This window comes from Haliotis asinina, chromosome 15 (assembly GCF_037392515.1).
Source record: "Haliotis asinina isolate JCU_RB_2024 chromosome 15, JCU_Hal_asi_v2, whole genome shotgun sequence".
Taxonomy (NCBI): domain Eukaryota; kingdom Metazoa; phylum Mollusca; class Gastropoda; order Lepetellida; family Haliotidae; genus Haliotis; species Haliotis asinina.
The window spans coordinates 34,009,321-34,036,033 of NC_090294.1; the positions used below are offsets into that span (position 1 = coordinate 34,009,321).

The following is a 26,713-nucleotide window of genomic DNA, read 5'->3' on the forward strand; positions in this document are numbered from 1 at the left end:
AGTACTTTAATCCACCTCAGGGTTACTGCCACTGACAATCATAGTTACTAATTCAAACTTCAAAAATATTTATCTATTTACAAATCAGACAACAAATCTATTTCTTTTAAAAATGCAATAATTAAATGAAAACTGTTATTAGTAAAAAAAATACTTCATAATTCGGAATTTGAAATATTTATCCCTTGTGATGGAATATTCTACGCAGTGATGCAAGACATGTTTGGCCGTCATTCTTTCATCACAACTGATGCAGAAACAGAGGATCCTCACCTTTCAGTAGTGATGTCAATGATTTGTTGAGTGCAGCCTTGGTAGCAAGACCAGCCATTGTATTCCCAGAAATGCCAACATGGCTGGGTAACCAAGAAAAGACGATGTCGTATTGACTAGTAACAAGATATTATACAATTCAATAATTTCTATGTATACAAGAAAGATTTTTAACGGCCTGAAGGCATGAAAGAGAATCGGAAAAGAATTGAACTGTTTGTGTTTACAGTGTTTATTAATATATTTAAGAGCTGTTAATATGGTGTTAGCTAGTGCTGTGAAAATAAGACCTGTTATTGGGCAATCGAGCGGATACTGTTCTGAATCCAATGACAGTGGCACAAGCAGCTGTAGCACCATCCATGGATCTATCTGCACATAAGGGTTTGTATGTATTATATTTATTTTTTAATTATTAATATTCTTGTTTATATTGTAACTCATTAGTTTCTGATTTTAATGTAGTTAATGTTATGTCAAGTTGAGGCCGAACCTATTGCCAAGGAATAGAAGAAAGAAGTCGGAGAGAAGCTATATTTTCCAGCTCAATGCTGGCAGCAGCAATAAATTTAATTCTGAACCCAAGAGGAGAAACAAGAGAAGACATTTTGTTATACAAATCACCATAAAAAAGGTTACAGATACAGTTAAATACAGTTGAATGATTAGAATATAGCTTTGTTATATAGTGCAAGGCTAATTTTATACGTCGTTGGGTAAGCGATGGCTCAACCGCCTCAACGTAGAGACTGTCAACAGGAGGGCAACGTGAAAATCTAAAGGAATCTAAAGTCATAGACCTTGGTGGTGGACAGAATCTAATAGTTTTAGGTTGCTGTTGCATTCTCAACCATAGACGATAATCAAGTTTAGAACGGACCAGTGATCGATATAGGTGGAGAAGGGTAGCTTGATCCCCTTCCCATTTAGAATTTGAAACGACTCTCGACAAGTCAATTGCCTTCAGGCATTTAGTTTTAAGAGATTTATTATGTAGCAGAAATGTTAAGTGTGAGTCAAAAATTAGACCCAAGAACTTGGGCGAGCCATCTAGAGATACTTCAGGGTGATTATGAGGTTTTGTATTTACGGCAGAAATGTATGCAAATAGTTTTCGATTTAGAAACTTTACAGCCATGTTCATGACACCGTTTATTTATTTTATTTAAACACAACTGCAGTTGCCATTCAATAGTATGCATATTTGTACCACGACATAAAACTATCCACAAATAACGACCTATCTACTGAATCGTTTAAAACTTTTTATAAACTATTTATCGTTATACTAAAAAGTGTGACAGACAAAATACTGCCTTGTGGAACACCCTGATCCTGCCTGTAATGATCAGACAGGGTAGAACCCACGCGGACTTACAACTGTCGTTCCAAAAAATGGCTATAAATCGAGGCAAACGACCCCGCAAACCAAATCCATGTAAATCTCTCAAAATGCAATGTTTCCACGTAGCGTCGTATGCCTTTTCAAGATAAAAAAGACAGACACTGCGTGTTTGTTTACATATGAGAGTGTTTTTTAACAAATGATTCCAAACGCACTAAGTGATCGACAATACTTCTATATTTACGGAAACCACATCATACATGTATATCTGATATAACGTGATTTGTTTCCAAGTACTAAACAAGTCGATTATTTATCTTGCGTTCCACTGTTTTGCAAACATAGTTAGTGAAATGGATCGATAATTCGAAGGTTTGGTATGATCACGGCCAGATTGAGGTACTGGAACTACTCTAGTGTCTCGCCATGAGGGAGGAAATTTACCTGATGTCCAAATATCATAAAAATGTGGAAAAGAGTTTCTAGACAGGATTTTCGTAAGTGCTTCAGGAGTTGAAAATATATGTTATCAGCTCCTGTATCAGTACCGTGAGCTTGTTCAAGGGCAGTATGGGGCTCATGAATAGAAAATAGTTTATTGTATAATCTTCCTCATTATCTGACTTGAAATTAATGTTTTTCTTTTCTTGTTGTTTTTATATTGTTGGAATTTAGGCACATAATTAGTAGAGGAACAGTGTTTAGCGAGGGTTTCACTAGGTCGCAATATCTGACATATCATTTTCTGATATGATGGACCCTAGATTTAGTATCTTTCCCTTTACGTTTCAGTGCCATGTTCCATACTTTGGACATGAGCGTTCGAGAATTTATTTTTGATACATAATTCAAAGATTGTTTTCTATTTAAAGGTACATCGCGCTTTAGCTTTTAAAATTTGACATTCATATAAATTATGCACCAAAGCGTGGAGACGAAAATAATCTTCTGTTTTTGCGTGCCTTCCTTGCTTGTTTGCACTCATCATTGGTTCATGGTTTCCGAATTTGTGGAATTGCAGAGGACTTCGAAATACACTTGTCAGCTACGGTTTTCAGTTCATCAGAAAATCACGCGTTCAGGCTTAGGTTTGACAGCACACAGCGTTTCATATAAAGGCCAGACAGTCTTTTCAAAATTTCATCTTGATGATGGAGGAGCATCTGATGACGGAGGAGCATCTGATGATGTAGGTGCATCTGACGATGGAGGAGCATCTGATGACGGAGGTGCATCTGATGATGGAGGAGCATCTAATGACGGAGCATCTGATGACGGAGGAGCATCTGATGATGGAGGTGCATCTGATGACGAAGGTGCATCTGATGACGGAGGTGCATCTGATGACAGAGGAGCGTCTGATGATGGAGGAGCATCTGATGATGGAGGTGCATGTGATGATGGAGGTGCATGTGATGACGGAGGAGCATCTGACGATGGAGGAGCATCTGATGACGGAGGTGCATCTGATGATGCAGGAGCATCTAATGACGGAGCATCTGATGACGGAGGAGCATCTGATGATGGAGGTGCATCTGATGACGGAGGTGCATCTGATGACGGAGGAGCATCTGATGATGGAGGAGTATCTGATGATGGAGGTGCATGTGATGATGGAGGTGCATGTGATGACGGAGGAACATCTGATGATGGAGGAGCATCTGATGACGGAGGTGCATCTGATGATGGAGGAGCATCTAATGACGGAGCATCTGATGACGGAGGAGCATCTGACGAGGTTGCACGTCTCAGGGTAGTAGAAAAATGGTCACTCCCACGAAGGTCGTTGTGGTTGTGCGATTCCTTTCACATTTGTTTGAGAATCAGATCTGAATTGAGACTGATGGCGGATGACGGAGGAGCTTCTGATGATGGAGGAGCATCTGATGATGGAGCATCTGATGACGGAGGAGCATCTGATGATGGAGGAGCATCTGATGATGGAGGAGCATCTGATGATGGAGGAGCTTCTGATGATGGAGGAGCATCTGATGACGAGGTGCATCTGATGACGGAGGAGCTTCTGATGATGGAGGAGCATCTGATGACGGAGGAGCATCTGATGATGGAGGAGCATCTGATGACGGAGGAGCTTCTGATGATGGAGGAGCATCTGATGACGGAGGAGCTTCTGATGATGGAGGAGCATCTGATGACGGAGGAGCTTCTGATGATGGAGGAGCATCTGATGACGGAGGAGCTTCTGATGATGGAGGAGCATCTGATGATGGAGGAGCATCTGATGACGGAGGAGCTTCTGATGATGGAGGAGCATCTGATGACGGAGGAGCTTCTGATGACGGAGGAGCATCTGATGATGGAGGAGCATCTGATGACGGAGCATCTGATGATGGAGGAGCATCTGATGATGGAGGAGCATCTGATGATGGAGGAGCTTCTGATGATGGAGGAGCTTCTGATGATGGAGGAGCATCTGATGACGGAGGAGCTTCTGATGACGGAGGTGCATCTGATGACGGAGGAGCTTCTGATGATGGAGGAGCATCTGATGACGGAGGAGCTTCTGATGATGGAGGAGCATCTGATGACGGAGGAGCTTCTGATGATGGAGGAGCATCTGATGACGGAGGAGCTTCTGATGATGGAGGAGCATCTGATGACGGAGGAGCTTCTGATGATGGAGGAGCATCTGATGATGGAGGAGCATCTGATGGCGGAGGAGCTTCTGATGATGGAGGAGCATCTGATGACGGAGGAGCTTCTGACGAGGTTACACGTCTCAGGATAGTAGAAAAATGGTCACTCCCACGAAGGTCATTGTGGTTGTGCGATTCCTTTCACATTTGTTTGAGAATCAGATCTGAATTGAGACTGTGTTGACTTGGATAAAGATGTATTCCGAACACGGGTTGGCTCCGGCAGTACTTTTGGAGTTAGAGTGGACATTTCAGGTGACAGAATCTGAGGGGAATCAGTTTTAATTCATGTCAAATTGGTTTGACAACTTGCAGATATTTTGTTTACAGTGACTGTATCAGAAGGAGGTCAAGATACGGAAGCATAAGGTTTCGTTAGTTCAGATGTTTGGACTAGTTTTTTTGACTTCCCCAAAAATAATGTCTTGTGTAAATTTTATTTTATTGATTTTCACTTGCTATTTCCAAATGGGACAGTCTTTTGAGTGATTTCCTTGGCAGTTTGTGCATTTTCTAAAATTGCTGTAACAGTCTTCCGTCGTACGAGTTTTCTCACCACAGTGAGCACACGTAAGTGATAATTTACTTATATTTACACCATTGCCGTATCTTTCGCATTTAAAGCATCTTAACGGATTTGGAATGTAAGTATCCACACCGATATTACAGTAGCCGGCCTTCATTGATTTTGGATTAGTAGTACATGAAAAGGAAAACAGGTACGTATTTGTTTGAAGGATTTGATTGTATCTATATATATGACTTGTGAATCGCTTAACATAAGTGACACCTTAATCCTTCATCTCTTAGTCTTCTGTCACAAATCAAGTGATCACTGTCTCGCACAATGTCTTTTGTGGTGTCAAGGGTTCTGTGTGCTGAGACCGACACAGGAGTGTTAACAAATGATTCAGTCATGCTCAGGTTCGTGGCTTGCTGTCTTTTACTACATTCAACTAGACTGCCTTGTTCCAGACTCCTATAGCCCTCAACCACCAGGACCCTTTTCTTCACCAACACAGGGGCGCAACCCACGGCAAACACATTCTGTCTCGGATCAACACGGGAGAAGAGCGCCTAGTACTATCCAGCACCCACTCGAGGAGGTTGCTCGTCACGGGTGCGTCGTCAATATGGAAATCCACCGGCGACTTCATGTCAAATGTTTGAACGTGCAACTTGCTCTTTCCATGGTACACACACACGCGCGCGCGCACGTGCTCAAAGGGGCCAGGCCTTTGGAATCTGGTCAAACGGCAGGTTGCAACGTGAGTCAGAGTGCTATTGGTATACTGTGACGCTAAGATACACCATCTTTCCATACTACATCCGCTCTCTCTGCTCCTCTATCCGCTATTCTCCAACCATACCTCCTCCTCTCTCCACCACCTTCTCTACATCCACTCCCTATACCCTTCTCTCCATAACCTTCCAATTCTACATCCCCTTGGCTCCTGTCTCCGCCACCTTCAGGTACTTCCTATTCTGCCATTACGTGAGCACCAGCTACACTGTGCGAAAAAAAACCCCGCAAAAGCAAAATATTGGAAATAATCTCACAGATATACAGTTTTGTACATATTCATATAAAATGAACACCAGGTATGAATATTTCATGTCTGCGTGTACCGGGAGTGATTTTAGACCAAAGAACAGTCATAAAACACCGAAAAAGCTCAACGCAACAACGCCAGACATCCTGTAGACAGGCGACTAGGCTTTAACCATAGTCAGGTTTTTCCATGTGTCGAAAAACACTGTCGCAAGACCAAGGAACCTTCATCAGACGTAATGTTCTGAAATACCCAGGGCACTGTCAGTAAATAGATGTGTCAAAGATTAGTGCTGATGATAGTCATGTTGTTTCAAATATAACCACATGTGGAAACACAAAGGCAATTCAGTGTCAAATGTTTGCATCTTATTTTAAATATTTATTTTTTGAACATTTTGCTCTGCTATATGCATACGGATTTCTTCGTCAGTCGTTTTCATATTATCTTCAAAATAGTTAAAGTGTTCCGAAACAGCATAACTTTTTGCCAAGGAGAGATGAGATACTGGTGAATGATAGATACAACACGCCCAATATACGGATCGACATGTCAACACTGCAGAAGTGCAGTTCCCAGCACAAGGTAACGGTGTGCATGGCGCCAGTACTGACGTGCTGGTTGTGTGTACTAACACAACCCTGTCCAATCGTCCCGTGCAGACAAGAGACAGAGGCATGGCGGGGTGGCGGTTGACCCCTCGTTCATTCGTTTTGATTACCTTCTCTTCTTCAGTTGCAAGTCGCACCACGCCTTCCAGCGAGATTAAACCATCGATCAATTAAATGTTCGTATAAACATAACGCTTGGGTACCCTTCCTGGCAACAAGTTCACATACTGTACAGATTTAGCAGACATTATTGATACATGCTAATATACTCTAACTTGATTTGACAAGATCTGCGACGTAAACTAAGCCTACACTGTTCAGAAAAGCCCATTTAAGTCAATGGCGGACAAGTTTGATGTATTGTCCGCCGCGATGAGTGTTTGTATAAAACAATGAACAGTCTATGCTCGCGCTGCAGATGCCAAGCCACATTACTTGGGAACATTTGAAAACTGCGCTGCCCATACTGATAATCCCACATTCAGATTACAAAGGTATGTGGATTCTAACTGACCATATCTTCACATTGTATGCTATCATCAAGAAAAATATGTGTAGAAGACGGAAACAGATATATGTTCCCTTCATTGATTTAAAAGAAAGCTTTTGATTTCAGATTGGTAATTGATTTCAGTTTATATTGATTCGTTGGAGCGATGAAATGTTGACTTAAAACGACGATGCATGATGGACGAATTCCGAGAAACGAAAACTTCAGTCGTGAGAAACGAAGTGAGACGTTATCAGAGTTACGAAAATTATGGCTACTTTCAGATGCTACCTTCCTAGGAAAAAGATCATTAATGCTGTATTTTGCTTACAAAGCCAAAGTTTTCGCTTTCCTCTGCGTTCTGCTAGAGATTCCCAACCAGGTTCATAATACATGTGTTCATGATGAGCATACTTAGGTAAACCTATTGCGGCTTCTAATTGCAGTTGTTCTGATTTATTTGCACGTTTGAATTCAGTTCTCTTTCAATGAATAGACGATCATGAGAGGATAAGCCTAGAGACGAATCATCAGCGAATACTCGTGTCTCAATGTACATCAATTCAATTCAATTCAGTACTCAAAACACCACGAACGACGGTACATGAGAATACAAATAAATAAATATATATATAAAATCTAAATCATTAGCAATATCGTTGACCAAAACAAGACATAAGAAAGGACCGAGGACTGACCCCTGACGGACACCAGCTTGTAAATACCTCGAGCTCGTCGTGGACAGGGCTCCATTTAGAAAGACGCTTCATGAACGATTACTTATGTAATCAGCTAGCTATCAATGAACCATGAATTCCGTATCTTTCTAATTTGAACTATAAACCCATGCGGCACACACGATCAAAAGCTTTAGAGACATCAGATTAAACCATACAATAGTGTTTTTTTATCCTCTAAAACGTCACATATTTGGTCATGCATTTGAGTTAATTGATGGACAGTTGAATGACGAAAATTAAATCCCGACTGGTACTTCTACAATAATTGATTTGCATGAAAATTGTTGTACATGTTTAAACATTAAACACCTTGTCCACACAACTGATCAAGGATATTGGTCGATAATTAGAAACCATTGAGCTGTCGCCCCTTTTTATATAAGGGCATTACGTTTGCTTCTTTCCACATACTTGGATATACAGTACTCTTTAATGACTGACTGAATAACATGCATACTGGTATATTTATTGCATGTACTACAGTTTTAAGAAACTATCTGGGCCAGGAGCTTTTGTAAGCTGCAAATATTTGATTATAACTTCATTTACATCAATAGTTACACAATTAAAATTGGAATCAGTGCGTTTGTCAAAGAACGACACGTCTGCGTTTCCTTCGTCAATACTAGCTATAGATTCTTTCTGCCTATCAGAGAATAACACTGGATTTTCATCCGCATTATGTTGTTTCAATCGCGGAATACAAGTGACGGATAAGGAATCTTTGATTATTAACCGAAGTAATTTTAATTAGGAACTGTTATTACTGGAATACAAATCAAGTAAAAACCGTTTGAGAGACTGAATAAAGAAATCTTTTGCATAACATTTCAATTTATTTACTTTGGTTATTTGTTTCTTGTTAGCCAAGAAATCTACTAGACGGTTTTTCGTCTTAGCACTTTTTCTCGTTATATTTCTTTTTCTACATTCCATCTGAAGTTCTGAATTGAACCCAGGTTTATCAGTCGGTCGAATAGCGACCGTTTTGGGAGGAATACATGCAGAAATAGAACGGTTGAGATGCTTATAAAATTGTTCACAGACTATATTAATATTCCCGCAAGAACAAAAGATGTTATTCCAACTTGCCCCATCAATAACAGCATTGAGTTTTCAAAGTCACCTCTGTCATAACAATACTTTTCTCTTATAGGCTAACGTGGTATTTACACGAGCATCAGCGGTGATTACGTACCTTTGTGATCACTCATGCTTTGACAAAAACATATAACACTACTGTCTAAAACATCAACATCTTCAGATATAATAATGGGATGAAGCAGTGTACTGGTTGTTTTAGTTACTCTCGCTGGTTCTTTAATAACATTTTTCAGATTTTGCCCGGTAATTAGATCATGTAGATACGTGTTATTATTCGACAAAAGGTTTGCATTGAGATCGCCAACAACGGTAACTTTATCCGAGATATCTAATGCAGTCTCAATGCTATTATCAATCCGACTCCAGTATTCTAACCCCTGGTATTGTGGTCTGTAAGTGACACATAACACTAACGGCTTTTGTACGATAAATAATTTGACCCGTATGGATTCGTCACAGTTGTTTTCAAGATGACGTAATCTCGTAAAACCCAGAGCGTGAATAATTTACATTACAACTCCACCCCCGACAGCATTTCCGTCTTTGAATATCTGTCTGCGAATTTGGAATACACAAGTGTTGGTCAAATTCAGCACTGGTGTCGTACGTTTAAAGAATAACGTAGGAAGGTGGCAAAATATTGATGTATCTCAAAGAAATTGTCTTGTATGTAAAATAGACTTAGAAGATGGATATCACTTTTTTGTTGAAATGTCCAGCTTATAAAGAACTTCGGGGTAGATGTTTGCCTAAGAATTGGCAAGTTGATGTCGTTTAACGATATCTTTTAAACAAAACATAAGTGAAGGCACAAACGATTTAGCTCACTGTATCTATTATGCATACAAAATGAAAGAAAAATAGGAATAGGTATTACAGGTAGGTATAGGTATTTTAGAGTTGCAGTTGCAGTACAGCTATATATATTCTAAACAGGTATGAAAATTCACAGCATTTACCTGGCTAAACACACACACACACACACACACAAACACACACACACACACACACACACACACACACACACACACACACACACACACACACCACACCCTCCGGGAAGGTAAAAGTCACTGTTATATGTATATATGTATAGTCGTACTGCAACTTTGTAGGATTTATATTTATGTTCACTACAATTACATAAACCTCCATGTATGTGAAATAATTGCCATTATTGCACATTGAAGAAGACCGGAATGAAATCGCCGCGCCCTGTGCTGTTGGTACTGCTGTTGTCACTCTCCCTCGTCTCCTGCCTGCAGAGTAAGTCTTGTTTCAGTCTTTGGTGTTTCAATCACATGGTGAAAACAACCACAACAAAACATACAAAAGAAAGTACGTAAACAGTGGACCCCACATTTCAACTTAAATATATTTTTTGATTTCACTTCGGCAAAAGACAACGAATGCTCGTACTTTATATTTACAGTTGGATTGGTTCACGTTATTCTTATCATAGAGGATAAGTGTATTGATCCGCTGTTCACACAAAGTGGAGACAAACCCCTTGATATAACACGAAAAGTCGTGTCATTTAATAGTTTCGGGTATGTACATGATTTTAGTGTAGCGGAATACCATAGAAACACTCACTACGATTCCATCCACTTGTTGAGTCTCGCCACACATGCTGAGACACGTACCTTATCCATGTCTCGCTAAATTAAGCCAACTACATTCCGGTGTTAGGACGGATCACCTTGTTGTCACTAGATGCCTATTTCACCAAGTGACCATCAGAATAAAACGATTTTGGAATCACTACTTCGTTCAGTTATTCCGTTATAAACAGATTTACGTCAAGCTGTACATGCCATCTTGCTGAAGTTGAAAATAATTTGCAAGGATCTTCCTTATTTCCCTACAGCATGTAGGCGACAATACTTGCATGGGTAATTTTTTGAGACATCATTTTCACCCCTGTCATGATACTTTCATGATACAGTCTTAACAAACCTCTACTCCAGCTGCCTCAACATTTTCTTACAAAGAGCGTTGTATGGTCTTTAAATTCGTTACAAAAAGAGCACAATCCACTGTATTTCCAAAACTGGGTAATGAAGATTGCGCAATGTAAATAGATATGTTGACTTAATGAATCTGAAAAAAGACATTAATAAATCAACATACGATTTATTTTCCAAAATATATAAATTTTAGTTTTAATATGTTTAGTCATTTTCAAATGCTACTGTGGGATGTGTTTGTGGTTACTCTCCATTCCCTGACCCAGTCCGTGAGATATCGACAGGAGGGCACGTTTTCTGTCACGTGTAAGATAGCGAGGGACGCCAGACCAGCAGACCTTATCTTTACTATAAGTTCATCGATCTCTTAAATTTTCTCTATCAGATTTGATGCTTGGGTATGTGTGTATTATCAGAGTAGAGTAACAGATATATATGCTGACAGTGGGCTAGGTATTAGCCTGGTATGTTTAAACCTGACATTCTACGATACGCCCACTTGATCTACAAGGGCCAGCAATATACAATGACTCAGGCATGTATCCCACACTCTGTATATAAAATAACAATTGTCCCATTCGGACCTTCTGTATGCTATATAATAAATACACTTATCGTAATCCAATCAGTAATGTCACGCTGCAAACCAGATCAGCTCGTTCTACTGAAAGGTCAGATTTAATGTTTGCTGTGGTAGTGGTGATGCTTCCACTATTTCAAATGTTTGGACTTGAAGTGATGAACCCGAGACTCAACACTCTCTAGAGTACCCGTACATGTACATAAGTGGAATATCATTTGGTCGGTTGGATTTCTGACCTGATTTCAGTAACAGTGGAATGTCATGAGCTGCTACATTCGTCATTCATTCAAAGGTTATGTGCCAATGCGGCATCAAGAACATAAGGGGTGACCCAGAGCACACTTGGATGGCCGAGAGGTTGATGTTATTGTAAGCATAATATCAATGGGGGACAGTTTACATAACTCCTATCAAAGACAGAGAGATTTTCCAATGATGGAAACGTGGAAAGGTAAGGGCGTCCGTTTCCGTGGATGTTGAGGAAATCGTCATGGCTTATCTCCCAAAGGGCCAATCGGTAATAGAGGATATTTTTGAAGCAACTGTGACGTTCATATATACATATCTAGCTGGATGCTCACTACAAGTGCTACAAACTATACACCTCCTGTGCGTGTCTGTTTCAGAAATATGCAACAAAACACTTGGAATGGCATCTGGTGAAATTCCAGACTCTGGGATCCTGGTTTCCTCAGAATTACCAAATCACGAGAAGGGAAAGATGCGGTTTGGCTCATTTGAAAGTAAGTGTAATAAGAATGTAATGGTGAGTTTATTACTTCAAGGACAAATAATGTAAAATCTTCCATCCGATATGCCTTTCATTATGGCATTGTCTCTTCTTATACTAACAGACGTAAGTCAGTCTGCATGGTGTCCCGCCGTGGTTGATAAAAATCCCTGGGTCGAGATACACCTTCCGAAGGTAAAGTCTGTGTCCCAGATCACATTCCAGCTGCCAGCCATGGGCATCCCACCAATGATACCAAAAGCCTTCATGACCAAGTTTAACATGGAGTTTCTTCCCTATTTTGGAGACGAGAGCTACATACTATTCAAAGAGGTAGGTGTACTCCCTGAAATGAACCATATGGCGATCTATGGAAGCTTTTGAGAGTGATTCAAGGATTCCTGAAGAATTTGATCTGATCTAATTGTATTTTTGACAGTTATGACATGAGAGGCTGTCATGTATCGTGCGCTTTTGTAAAACATATGAATTAATAAGGTTTTATTAAATTTAACAAAAACTAACTTCGGCTAGCTAGAATAGCGATATTGTCTTGTTTAAATCAGAATATCAAGTCAGCATTCAATGCGACCCTGTCGTACACCATCAACTTTGATCCCGCTATTGTCACCAACACTATCAAACTGACACCAACCCTTTGGGAGGAATCACCCTGCTTCAGGATGGAGATAATCGGCTGTGACATCACAGGTGAGCAGTTGTAACGTGTGAATGTACTGTACAACGAACAAACAGCTTGAACATGTGGTTGTTAACAAATATGCAACGTGTTTTGCATTTATATAATTTATATATTCAGTTTCCAGTTATTTTTATCTTTTCAGATCTGTGCCCAGATCCATACTGTTTGAACGATGGCGTCTGCGCTGGGTCAGACCTCTGCTACTGTCCACAGCCAACCTTGGTTGGAGAGAAGTGTCAATACAGCAGTAATGCTTTACCTTTCATTATTCTGCTAGACTGTATCACAATCCACCCTTGCAATGGGACTCTGTCTACTTGTATACAAAATTTACATCGACGACACTATTTATTATCACCACTGTCACTTGTCACTTGTTCCAGAGCCGTGTGTGCCTGTGACAATGTACAACTTTACTGAGGTGGTTAACGAGACGGTGACTGGGATGCCTTCTGACTTCAAGGTTATCAAAGGAGACGCGATGCTGGAAGAGGGGTGTAGCCCAATTCTTCAGCTACACAACGGCGGTTGCGTACAAATGCCACTTGACGAGATATGTTTAACAGATCTGGACAGCTGCTCCTCGGGATTCACTGTCAGCGTGACAGTCAAACAAGACACGATTGTAGATCCGAAGTAAGTGATGTTTCCATAATAACTCTGAGTGTTTCGTGAGGCGATACTCAGGAGTCGTACATGGGGTTACATTGTATTGCACAGCATGGCATTGTATTATATTGTCTTTCCAGGTATTTCTTGACAACTGGAGGTGAGCTGGGGTCGCATAGCGGTATAGCTTTCTACTACCAGAGCCAGAAGCTCATAGTTTCAGTGACCATGTCCAAGAGATCGTGGCGTTTGGTGAAGCAGTTCAATCCTCAACCAAACATATGGTATTGGTTCGAGATTTCGTGGACGCCCAACTTCGGATTGTCCCTCCATGTGAATGGTCTCCCAGCTGGCTACGTGTTTCAATACTCTACTGCAGACCCAACAGGTGATACCGATAGATCCCGCTTTATTGAGGAAACAGATGGTATTATGGTACCAGTTCATTCACAGTTATTTCGCAGTTATTTTATTCTGTTTCTGTTTATTTGTATTATTCATGTTCAACAGTTTAACGGAGCTACGAACGCTGGCTGCCTCACTGTTGTATCGAATCGTGAGAAATGGTAGTTCGTTGCCCAATGTTATTCCGATTGCCATAGAAACTTAATTAAACTGTGCTTGATATCCGCTTGAGAGCAATTCTCAGGACTTCGTGATACAAGAGACAAACAAATACCTGAAAGAATTATCCAGGCATCATATACCTAATATCTCTCGTAAATATGATTGTAAAAGTAGTGTGCATTTCCAAGATATGACAATGCTTTATAATGAAATAAATACATCTATTTGTCAACTGTATAAACCAATACTTTGTCTCAATTCCTGACGTTATAAAGGGGCCTGATGAAAAATATCCTAGCACGAGTCATCGCGTAACAGAACAAATGGAGTATAAAGATTGACAATACAATAGTTGATTTTCATATGGTTTTTTTATAAACATGCCACACGTACCGTAGCCAACAAATGTGCTTTAGAAACAATATAGAGTCAACACGCCCTGTTACTGTCAGTATCATTTTTCCTCAGCAACTGAATCTGAGACGTTGGTAGTGGGATGTTCTACCCAAGTGACAACTGCCCCCAACACACTGTGGGTGAAGAACCTTGTGTTTGCACCACTTCGACACGAGGACGTGAACGGAACCATTTATTATAACTGTAAGCAAGTGAAGGAAGCGGAGTTCAGTACACAGACACATAGACACGCACACGCGTACATATCGAGTACACGTTATTACCGCAATGCTGAGACACAGAATGACTAACAGCATTTCCTCCACACTGAGGCCAAAGTGTATTTGGTATTGTGATTGCAAATCAGAATTGTGCAACATTGTGTTTGCTGATTCTCAAAGTGAACTCTTGTGGATCTGACAACGTGTATGGCGAAACTGTCCTAAAAGGAACTAACCTCCTTCTAGAGTTAAATGAGTTTTTGCTGTGGAAAACACTGGTCATGTCTCGATTGTCAAGGTGTCGTGTCTCAAAATGGCTATGTGTCAAAATATTGTTTCCTGATATGTGAGAATTGCTAGGCGGAGTTTACCATACAGGTTTGGGATTACTCACTCTGTAAAGTACCGATTCTAGTACCTTTGTTGGGTTGAGGTCCATCGGAGATTCGAACCCACACTCTCAGAGTCAGACACCCAATCGCCAGCACACAAAATCAGCCATACAACACACAACCACTGAAGGCTTTCACTAAAATGGAAGTCGAATAGCTGGCGGTCTGTACCAAAGACTTTGTGTACCCTTATGATAAGAACAAATACGGTACGGCTCCCACATCAGATAGCTATATAATGCATGGTTCACGGGTTTAAGAGACCAAGCGATTGGTCCAATTTCTCGGTAAAGTACCAATTATAGTGCTTAAGCATTTACACACGTTATGATCTATTTCACTTGCCTCATACAACCTACATAAGCTATTGTGTTTCAGATGCGGGAGATCTGACGAACTCTACACCGTGTTTTCCCCCTCCTTCAGGTGAGGAAGTCTAATGTTTAGATTATGTATTGTTCCAAAGTTCAATTTTGGGACTTGTAATCATTTTTTGTTGTATCATTTTTGAACAGTAATGGAGTGCATGAAACCTCCGACATCAACCCGGCAGATAACAACAACAGAAGTCGTAACTACAGCTGAGGTTGATACAACGACAGAAGCTGAAACAACGACAGAAGAACCTGAAACAAGGACACAGGAACATGAAACAACGACAGAGGACTTTGAATTAACGACAGACGCTGAAACAACGACAGAAGAAGTTGAATTAATAACGGTAGCTGAAACAACGACAGACTATGTTCAAATAACGACAGAAGAAGTTGATTTAACGACTGAAGCTGAAACAACGACAGAAGACGTTGAATCAACTACGGAAGCTGAAACAACGACAGAAAAAGTTGAATTAACTACGGAAGCTGAAACAACCACAGAAGAAGTTGATACAACGCCACAAGAAGCTGAAACAACGACAGATGATGTTGAAACAACAACAGAAGAAATACAGATAACAACGGAGGCTGAACCTGACACAACAAAGGCTGCGACATACAAGCTCACAGGTATCGTTGTAGTGTTTATGTAAATATTTTGTATTTTCTTCTTACAAATTCATTTTCAAAACTGTCATATGTCAAGCGTCAGAGGGCGTTTAGTATAGCCTGAGCATATTACAGATGTAACCACGATGCTTGAAGAAATTACAACTGAAGAACCGACAACACCTATGGAAGAGATCAGCACAACCGAAGAAATGACCACTGAAAAGTTCACTACAGAACCTCCGACAACTACTGAAACTACAACTACAACTACCACCACCTTGCCGACGACTGAAATAAGTAAGTCATATCGACACCGGTTTAGCATATCAATGCAAGGATGGGATTGTTTTCTGGACTTTAAAATGGGTTTATGTTTTATTCAGGAAACTTGGCTAGGGGAATAAACATGCAGTTGGTGGAATGAGATAGTTTAACGGGGTAAACAGTTTAAGGAACATGGCAGTGGACTGAATCAAGCTGCTTGAAGGAGTATGTATCGTGATTGTGTAGTCAGATAATGGAAATGGGTAGTTGGGTGATGTAAGCAGGTTAATGGTGGCATCTGTGAATGGACAGGGGTTGTCGGGTGATGTAAACAGGTTAATGGTGATATCTGTGAATGGACAGGGGTTGTTGGGTGATGTAAGCAGGTTAATGGTGGCATCTGTGAATGGGCAAGGGTTGTCGGGTGAGGTAAGCAGGTCAATGGAGGCATCTGTGGATGGAGACGGGCTGTAGGATGATGTAAGCATGTTGATCAATGGGGGTAGTTGGGTGATGTAAACATGTTAATTGTGCAGTCCAAGTAAACTTAGTCTCAGTGTATTTCGTTACACTCCACCATTGAGTGTAACAAGACCTAGCAGAAGGTCGCGTCAGCTAACCTTTGAGCGACCAATGACCGTCCAATCAAACGCGAGACGGTTACATAGATTTAACCAATCAGACAACGGCTACTATTCAGGGATCGGGGGGACTTTCCAAACATTCAGGTCACTGACACGTATCTCTCCACAAATAAAAATCCGCATATAACACAATTATTTGACCTGCAGTATATACGCTTTGGGGTTTCTGTTGACATGGTTACCATTAGCTAATATTCCCACAAGATGACATCCTTGAATATTGCCAAAAACACCATTTTCAGCGGTTTACTCATCGTTGTCATGGTTGTATGTACGCCGTGTGCATCACCCGAAAGCGATCGTACGCTAATTAGCATTCGGAATCGTTCGGGTACGAACCTTTTCGAGATAAAAAGTTCAAATGTCCACTTTCGCGATTTGGTAAGCTGTTTACTGAATGGTCAGTCTCAAAGGTTACCTGACGCGACCTCCCATAAGGTTTTGTTAGACTCAGTAGTGGAGTGTAACGAAAAGTACTGAGGCTCAGTTTACTTAGACTGGTTAATTGTGGCATCTGTGAATGGATCGGTGTTGTTGGGTGATGTAAGCATGGTAATGGTGGTGTGAAGTATGGGAACACCCTAAAATGTGATAGTCATATATGAACTCACACGTGGTAAGGTCATTTATACTCTACAGAAAATGGATCCGTGACGGTCTTGGGTAGAATAGGCCTTCAGTAACCAATGCTTTCCATAAAGGGCGACTCTGCTTGTCGTATGAGGCGACTAACGGGATCGGATGGTCAGACTCGCTTACTTGGTTGGCACATGTCATTGGTTCCAAGTTGCGCAGATTTGTGCTCATGCTGTTGATCACTGGAATGTCTGGTCCAGACTCGATTATTCACAGACCGCCGCCATATAGCTGCGGTATGGCTGAGTGCGGCGTAAAACTTAATATGTGACTTTCACATTTTAGAGTGTTCACATATGTTTTGTTTGTAGTATATATTATGTTATGGGAACTTGGATAGGTGACAGGAAGGAGTTTGTATTCAAGTCGAGATACTTGTGTTTCAGAGTGCCAAACACCTTTGTGGCAGACTGGCATCATCAAGGACATTCACGTCGTGTCCTCATCAAACGGCCCAGGAAAGACCCCTGGTATGGCTAAATCCGACTGTTGTGCAGGTACGGAATATACCTTATTACGTTAACTAGCTAACCGACTCCAACATATTAGTGAAATAAATACAATATAAATATGTTAAGACAGTATGACAAATATCCTGTTACCAAGTGGAGTGCAAAGTAAACGCAGGCAGTTTTCAGGACCAACGGTGGGAGGATGGTGTCCAGATCCTAATTTGCCGCCTACTGCTCAGTATCTGGAGGTTACATTTGATAAGCCCTACGGGGTGAAGGCTATCGAAATCTTGCCACCAGAGGGGACGGACCCTATATATCCCTCCGCGGTCAGGGAGTACATGACAAACTACACCTTCAAGTATGTGCCCTTCGGAGGAAGTAATCTCACAACGTATGGTACACAGGCTGGGCCAATCGTGAGTTGATACTGCTCATCATATGTGCACCATTTTCTCTGCCAATTTTCGTCATATGTATTTCAAAGCTCATAAGTAATAGTTGAAATAGATTCCGTTACAAATGAGATACGTACACATATTTATTATGCTTCTATTAGTTAATTCCATCCGTTTCACGTGACAAGAAATTGCAGCCACAAATCCCCAACTACTGACATAAATATTGCCTGCTAGGAAACAAGATGGGGTGTGATTATAGCATTTCAGGGTGCACAGCTAAGTTAGTGTAAACTGGCAACGGTTCCGACACTTCATGAAGTAAATGTGTGTTTTTGGTTACTTTAGTACATGCTGGGTGTGCGCGGAAACGCAGTGACAGTTGTCTCCACCATCACTGAGATTATCGGTCTCATCACAGAGAGGGTTCGCATATCTGTAGCTGACTTCAAGAATGAGCCTTGCTTCAGGTTCGAACTGTTTGGATGTGAACCACAATGTGAGAAACATTTCAACGTAACAGTTAAATCAAATGTCTAGACAAAAGAACAGTATCCAGTATTTACAAATTTAGAGTGCACTTTTGTTAACTTTCTTACCACATTGAATCTCACGAAGTCGACCATCAGCTGTCTATAAATGTCTAGCCTTACGTCCCTGTTCTAAAGTAAACATGACCAAAGGCACGTGAGTAATAAAACATAACTGCAAACAGTTATCTCGAGTATGCAAACAAGGGATATATAACAGATAACAGTGGATAAAGAACAATATGTTCATGAATGTCGAGTATTATGAACGTGCCATGTTCAATGCATTGTCTCAGATAACACTCTATCGTGCAGATCTGTGCAAACCGATGTGTGAAAATGGTGGAACATGTATCTACGAAAATACATGTGCCTGTCCTCCGCCCTTCTACGGTCCTGGATGTAAATATACACGTATGTATCAATGAGTGGAGTTGTGCATTCACTCGAATGACTCACGTGATTGTCCAAAAGACCAGTTCACATCGGCTATTGACTGAATAAATACTTTACTTAGAATCAGTAATGTATTTTCCCCCTGTTTAGTGGTTCTGAATACAAACCCAGAGTAGAGCGTCTCCAGATATCCTGTTTAGTGTATCTAAATACATATCCACTTTGAAGCCTCTTTTTGATATACTTACTAAAAGATTAATTTCAAAACCTTTCTAATGATACTGCCAGGAATTTTAGACTGATAGTATAGTATAGCAGGAAATCCTGCTTTTATGTGTACATCGATCCGAGCGATCCTCACTACAACCCCTTGATATATGGAAGCTCACACCCTTGTGAATAACACACACTTCTTTCATTTCAGATCTTCCTCCTGCCAGCGGTGAGTGTTTTCTTTTATCTCGAGATACATATGAATAATGCCAATAAATGAACATTACTGACGATATGCACATACGCACTAATAACGTGTTTAAACTCAAAGGAACTCTCATTCAATTCATTCATGAAAATCACGATAATCAAAACATGCTAATAAACTTCGCTCACTGATCTCTGTTAGGAAAGGATGATTAAGTTCAAAATGGGATTTTGGCCTGTGGAGGTTCTTTTGATTTGGGATTTTGTCCAAAGGACTTCTGTGGTATGGAACTTTGTCCGGGTGGGATTTTGACTGATAGGGATTTGTACGTCCCTGTGTGTAGTGTGTATCGCTGCTGTTGCAGGCTGTCTGCAACCCCTGGGGATGTGGAATGGCACCATCAAAGACAGTCAGTTAGTGGCCTCCTCTTCCTCCTCCAACAACGGCAAAGAAAAGGCTCGATATCTCTGCTGCTTTGGTAAATATATTACGTCAACTTCATACCAGTCTTGATTGTCTGCCGTTTCCGAAAAGCTTTGAAGACAAATTATCGGTGAAAATAACATGCAGACATCAGAGATGACACAAAGGTTTTGGCTGATAAGTTGTTCGCGGCCTAATGTTGCAGAGCAGTACATAAGCAAGTGGTATATAAATGTGCATTTGGGAGGCAATTCGCCTCACGTAGTCGTGAGGACAGATAACGTTTGCAGGTTGTAGGAAAACAACTCACAGGAAAAAAAGTCATGGAAAGAAAGTAATAGATTTAGGTAGGAAAAACGTCAGAGAAAAACGTCATAAACTCAACAAAGGTCAATATTGACTATGCATTTATTTGACAAGTCATAACAAGTATTCAGCTAGACTATACCACATTTGAACAAAAAATCAATGGTATAGGAAAAGTCACAGGAAAAAAAGTCATAAATAAGATCAACTGAGCAACAGCACTACCACATGTAGTCATGTACCACAACTGACTGTAATTATTCAAGTAAACTACAAGTCATCATAATTATTATTTTTGACAATGAAAGTGAAATTTATTAAATACAGTGTAAACAAAGTAAATAACTGGGGAACAGGATGTTTTATAATAGTTATTTAACCCATGACATTTTTTCCATGATTTCCTATGTCTTTTTCCAAGTACCAGCTTGCACACACTGATGTGGTTATTCTAAGCAAGCAATACGCAGTCTATTTTCATCTGTCTCGCCTTAAGTACTGCGTCTGAAAACAGAACACGTTTATCACTTTGCCCACTTGAAACGATCAAGTAGAGAAAAGACTTCAGTTCCAAATACATATCTAAAACAAATAGGATTTGTTTTCAAACACAATGTAGGCGAGACGAAAGGAGCCTGGTGCCCAGATAAGGATGACAGAGCACCATACTATGAAGTTCACCTTAATAAACCATACCTGGTTGCTATGATCATGTTCGAACATCCCAACACCCTTAACTACTGGGAGGTGCCAGACTCGTTCCTCAACACCTTCTCGCTGCAGTACAGGAACATCTATCAGGATGCCATGGAGACATATGCTGTGGTAGGTGTAACCCACCCAAGAAAACATAACCAATAACCATAGCTAACATGATTGATATGTTTAGAGACATATAGGATAATAAAACTAGTCCAAAGTTATGGTTTTGCTAATAGTGTTCATCGTGTCTTGAAATTTTACACACTGTCAGTCATATGGGAACAAAGTTTATATTAATCACTTTTCATCCCACTTCAGTTGTCGTGTGATCATTTATTCAAAACGTAAATGAATAATTGTAATGCAAATGTTACGTTACAACTTTTGATAGAATCGCAGCGTCAGTGTGAACCGAGTCTAAAATGTTTCTTATTTGGGGAAAAAAATGTCCTGAATGATGTTGAATATGTAATCCACAGAGTATAACCAGTGCGTTGGATTTCATTTTGAGACAGATAAATAGCTCGCTAACACCATCTCTAATCAATGCAACAAAACCAAACTTTGCACAGTCACATAAAATCGATAGGTTGTTTAACAAACATGGGTGGAGGGTGTACTACAAGCTGATCGAACAACCAGGTGTGCGTGTTGAAAGTGTGGAACTGAAATTCTACAGCACACGCTTCTTGATTACCTTGCTGTTCTACCAGAAAGTGTTCCCCTCCACTTTGAAAAAAATAATGGGCGGGAATGCTTAATTGTGCCACGAATTCATGTTTTGAAGATTGTAAATGAATGAAAGTACGTTTATAACTGTTATCACACAAATTCGAACTCGTTTTTGACGTACTTCTGCTAAATGAGAGCGATTATTTTTAAAAACCTTGCCAATGGGCGAAAACATTTACTGTAACTAAATATACATATTTTCCCATGTTTTGGAGGTTGTAAATGAATGAAAGTGTATTTTTTTAGAGTATCATGAGGAAATCCAACTCTTTTTAACTTAATTCTGATAAATGAGAGCGATCTAAAAAATCTCGCCCGTGGGCCAAAATGTTTTTTTTTATATTTACCTTAACTCAAAATTCATCCTTGTACATATTTTGGAAGTTGTAAATGAAAGTATGTTATAAGTATCATCGGGTGTCCAATATCATCAGAGTTGGCGAGTCAATTTCATGTGACTGCAAAAATTTGGTTTTGGTGTAATTATTACATTTTGTGTCAGTGAGAAACTCGTGTGCCTCAAAAGAAGTCAAACGGACTGTACTTCGTCCTCATCTTTTATAAATGCTCCTGTATAAACATAACTTCGACTTACATATATCTACCCATCAAAAGTTTAGATTCACTTCTAGTATTTCTCCACTAACCTGGGGGAACCAACAGCAAACCTTGATCGTAGGGTTGTACATATTAAAAAGTTATTTTAATCTTACTACCAAACCGTTGGACTGAAGGGTGATTGCAATTGGTAAATCTACAGAATATTGACGCCATCTACAACTCCAGCATAAGTCTGTCCCCCACGTTTGACCCCTTCCTCCTGACTGACGTCATCAGAATAGTCCCAGGCAAATGGACAAAAGAGCCATGCTTCCGGTTCGAAATCATCGGCTGTGACCCTGACCGTGAGTTTATTGCACAATATCAGTTATCTGAGATTTAGTGCGCCATGCTATGTTTGTGCTAAAATGATGGCCATTGATTGTAATTTGAAATGAGTGACATTCATAGAAATACAAATTAGTCTGACTCGAGTTAGTTGGGGTCTTTTTGAAATGCAATTATTCAAAGTAGCACTCTCACCTTGAATTAAATGGTATGCTTCTGTTTAACAGAGGGCCCAGTGGACAACCCGCTTCCAACCACAAAGAGTCCCCCCTCTAACCTGGATGTCATCGTTGGGAGACGCAAGAGAGGGATTTACTTTAATCGTCCCGCGAACATGTTCCCATAGTCGACTCAGGGTCAGGTGGCCGAAAAGACATACGGCGTCAGCGTGATTATATGTCTCCATCAACATGCTGCATGCGAGACGTTGGAGATTGTGTAACGGTACAACCGCATGTTCACTCAAAAGTGATTCATCATGCTTTGAATGATCTTTTCCGACTTTAGAAACATCACTATATCATGTCTAAAATATCTACTGTACCAAGGGAAACAAACGCACGCGCCAGCGTTTGACTTGATGCGCATGTATATATCTAATATCTGTGTGTGAATTGTTACATTGATAGATTAAATGACGTTTTTACCAGAGGCAAATACATTGTCTGTGTGTATGTTCATTTCCTAAGCATTATCAACTTATACATGATTAAATATATTACGTTATATAAAGTAGTTAGTATTATACATTTCGTCATTCATCTTCCAGAAATGGAGTATGTTCTGAATAGTCAATTATTATTGTTTATTATTTGTTTGGTGCTGCAATAAGTTCGATGACTAAATCTGAACCAGTGATTGATATCATCAGCATCTCGAATGACTGGTGGCATTTACTGGAAACCAGTATTATCACGCACACTGCCAACGGCGAATCTAGAGAGAAAGAAAATGAATTAGAGACGAAGACCAAGACGTCATTTCAGTTGTGAATGTGTGAATCCCAGCACTCCGTTATCCCTTACGCCATATATTCGCAAATACACAAATCGTGTCGAACACACATAAACATTAATCAAACACCACCCACTGTTTTTTATATGTTTTGAAATATGGAATTCCGCGTATTAAAATGGTAACTGTATCATATTGTATATTGATATACAAGAATCAAACTGAAATGTCTTACTCAAATCTGACGTCTAAACAGATACCGCATAACAGATCTGTTATATGGTCTCTGGTCTAAGGTAGAACCATATTGATAACGGGGCGCCTTGCTAGCGAATATCACTGTTTCGGTGGCGTTGTCCTGTAAATGGGCAAGATTTGCTCGAGAACGATGAGGTGTAGCAATGTCATGCATGAATGTCGGACGACCGGCAAGTATGGCTGACAAAGCGTGGCACTGATAAATCATATACTGTGAATTATACATGTCTTTGGGGTGCTTATAAGTCTAAAACCATACAATGTTTGAGCTTTGTGTAAAGATTTCTGCATATTATAACGGAACACTGAAGCAAAATATGAAAGTTACTTGTACAAAAACAAACATCTGACGACTTTAGGTTGCCTGTACTGTTCATAAGTACCAATGAAAAGGTATAACATACATTCCATAAATACCAATGATAAGGTATAGCATACATATAAATGACAAGGTACAGCATAAATACCAATGACAAGATATAGCATACATATAAATGACGAGGTATAGCATACATACCAATGACAAAATATAGCATACATATAAATGACAAGGTATAGCATACATACCAATGACAAGATACAGCATACATATACAACATGTAAATGACAAAGTATAGCATACATACCAATGACAAGATATAGCATACATATAAATGACAAGGTACAGCATACATACCAATGACAAGATATAGCATACATATAAATGACAAGGTACAGCATACATACCAATGACAAGATATAGCGTACACATAAATGACGAGGTATAGCATACATACCAATGACAAGATATAGCATACATATAAATGATAAGGTATAGCATACATACCAATGACAAGATATAGCATACAAACCATAAACACCAATGACAAGAACTCGGTTTGAGAAATGAGGAAACGTTTGGAAATAATTATGAAAGTTTATCCAGTTATCCTCAACAACGTTGCATATTGTAGATTTGTAATGTCAGTGTACTTTTAAAGCTTAAAATGTGATATTTCCTACAACCGAACACGACAAAGTCTCTACACTAACCACGTTTGTCATGTTGATTTAGTTTCAGTTTCGTATAATTACTTTTCTGTGCAAAACGTTGTCTGCAGCAGCTATGGCGTCATCGTTGGCAACGAAGTGAGTTACGGCGTCAGTTTCATTTCGTTCATGAGAACAGAAAGAGGTCTGACAGTGCCATGTCAGAAGAATAAGGTGGATGCAGAAGGACACCCATTGATCGTAATTTGGCAATGTAGGTTTCTTTCGCCCAGTTGGCAGGCGAGACTAACAAGGGTACCTGGAATCCGAGGAGGGCACTGTATAGTATGTTTGGAATTTACCGATGAAAGGCAATAATATCATTTCCTGAGCGTTAAAGAAGTAAAGACTTGTTAATGTTTTCAGGGGCTATTTGAAGCGAGTGGAAATAATAACACGTGGATTCCAAAACGCTGTAATTTGTAATTTAAGAACTAAACCATGTTTGATATTGTCAAACACTGGATTTTCACCTTTGTACACCACTAACCTATATGACATATATGTATATACATTTATATAGGAACAGTTGTTTCCTTCAACTTTGTGACATATCTTATAAAGCACCGTTACCTTAGATAAAGTTACATATCATCAGAGGTTCGACAATTAACCCAAAATGAAAGCAAATGTCACTGAGAAAATATATAAAGGCAAGAGTTTGCGGTGTCTCTGCCAGCGTCGGGGTTAGATGATAAGACAAGAAACATCCGCAAAGGTGGACAAACTTTGCTACCGGTGTATCCAGGTCCCATAAGATGATGCCTCTGGTTAGGGATACCCATGCACATGACACTATGGTGATTCCTACATACATATTCATCCTGTAATCGTTTACAATGGCGTTGTTAAAATATATCATGCAGCAGAGGGTATTCCTCCTTCTCCAAGACTAGCCACACCATCACCAACTATCTAACCTCAACACTGCAGCCTCTACGTTACCCATAGTGTCAGAAGTGATGTGTATCAACACCCCTAGAATAGCTACGGCGGAAATGGAAAAAAATTAGCAGAGTCATCATTTTTGTTACGATACTGTGCCTTCTATTATTATTATTACTAATAGTATTAGTTCTATTATTACAAGTGCCTGTGGGTACACAGCAAAAAGGGCTTGCATTACCTTTAGTCGCGTTTATATCTTATACTGAAATACTAACACTATTTGCTGTACATATACGAGTCTGTGTACAATATAGTACACAAACACACGCACATGTACACACACACAGGCTCGCGCCCACTTACACGAAAACGCTTTTCCATTGAGTCACGACCCTTATTAGTTTCGGAAGCGCACTTATAATCAGTAATCATCCTCATCAGCCTTTCATCACATGGAGTCAAGGATGTTCAAGAACCTTGCAAATGAAAACGCGTGCATAAATGTACAGTTTACCTGCGCGAATGATTTGGGGACGATATACAAGTTCATTGCATCCCGTTCAGTGGCAAAGGCAAAGGTCATCAAAACATTTAATTTTAAGTAGAGTTAAGCAGACATAATCAGAATTTGTACTGGCACAATGTGTGACAAATGTTCATGAATACAATACAGGTGTTGAATCGGGTAACATGTTTAGCCAAATATTGTCCTGATCTGGTACGGCTAGTTTTACGTGTGGATATCACTTACCCGGCGTGTGGACATCACTTACCCTTTGACTTTCATGTTAGCATATTTAGTCCTCACTGAAAGCTGCTTGCCAAATGCTTATATAGTTGAGTGGACGCTGCTCGGGAC

At 40.0% G+C, this 26,713-nt stretch overlaps 2 protein-coding genes across 2 annotated transcripts; both read left to right on the forward strand.

The window, feature by feature from the left end:
* The first annotated feature begins 2,612 nt into the window (after nt 1-2,612).
* LOC137264977 (dentin sialophosphoprotein-like) lies at nt 2,613-4,367 on the forward strand. The gene has a single exon (XM_067800318.1). The coding sequence runs from the start codon at nt 2,613-2,615 to the stop codon at nt 4,365-4,367; it is 1,755 nt and encodes a 584-aa protein (XP_067656419.1).
* A 5,605-nt stretch (nt 4,368-9,972) lies between these two features.
* On the forward strand, nt 9,973-23,071 carry LOC137266472 (uncharacterized). Its single transcript, XM_067801973.1, has 20 exons — nt 9,973-10,039; nt 11,953-12,069; nt 12,181-12,389; nt 12,623-12,767; nt 12,902-13,006; nt 13,143-13,395; nt 13,509-13,756; nt 14,404-14,535; nt 15,323-15,370; nt 15,460-15,951; nt 16,066-16,230; nt 17,864-17,974; nt 18,116-18,348; nt 18,676-18,826; nt 19,173-19,271; nt 19,678-19,695; nt 20,039-20,152; nt 21,023-21,228; nt 22,598-22,742; nt 22,953-23,071. Exons 1-20 carry the CDS (start codon nt 9,973-9,975, stop codon nt 23,069-23,071), a joined length of 3,177 nt encoding a protein of 1,058 aa, XP_067658074.1.
* Nucleotides 23,072-26,713: the final 3,642 nt, after the last annotated feature.

What these genes read in the sequence shown, in the direction of transcription:
- LOC137264977 (XM_067800318.1), top strand. Translation starts at nt 2,613, where the DNA reads ATGGTTTCCGAATTTGTGGAATTGCAGAGGACTTCGAAATACACTTGT.
- LOC137266472 (XM_067801973.1), top strand. Translation starts at nt 9,973, where the DNA reads ATGAAATCGCCGCGCCCTGTGCTGTTGGTACTGCTGTTGTCACTCTCC. An exon ending in TGCGACATACAAGCTCACAG is followed by an intron (nt 15,952 to 16,065) that starts GTATCGTTGTAG and finishes AGCATATTACAG; the next exon opens with ATGTAACCACGATGCTTGAA. An exon ending in TCGATATCTCTGCTGCTTTG is followed by an intron (nt 20,153 to 21,022) that starts GTAAATATATTA and finishes AACACAATGTAG; the next exon opens with GCGAGACGAAAGGAGCCTGG.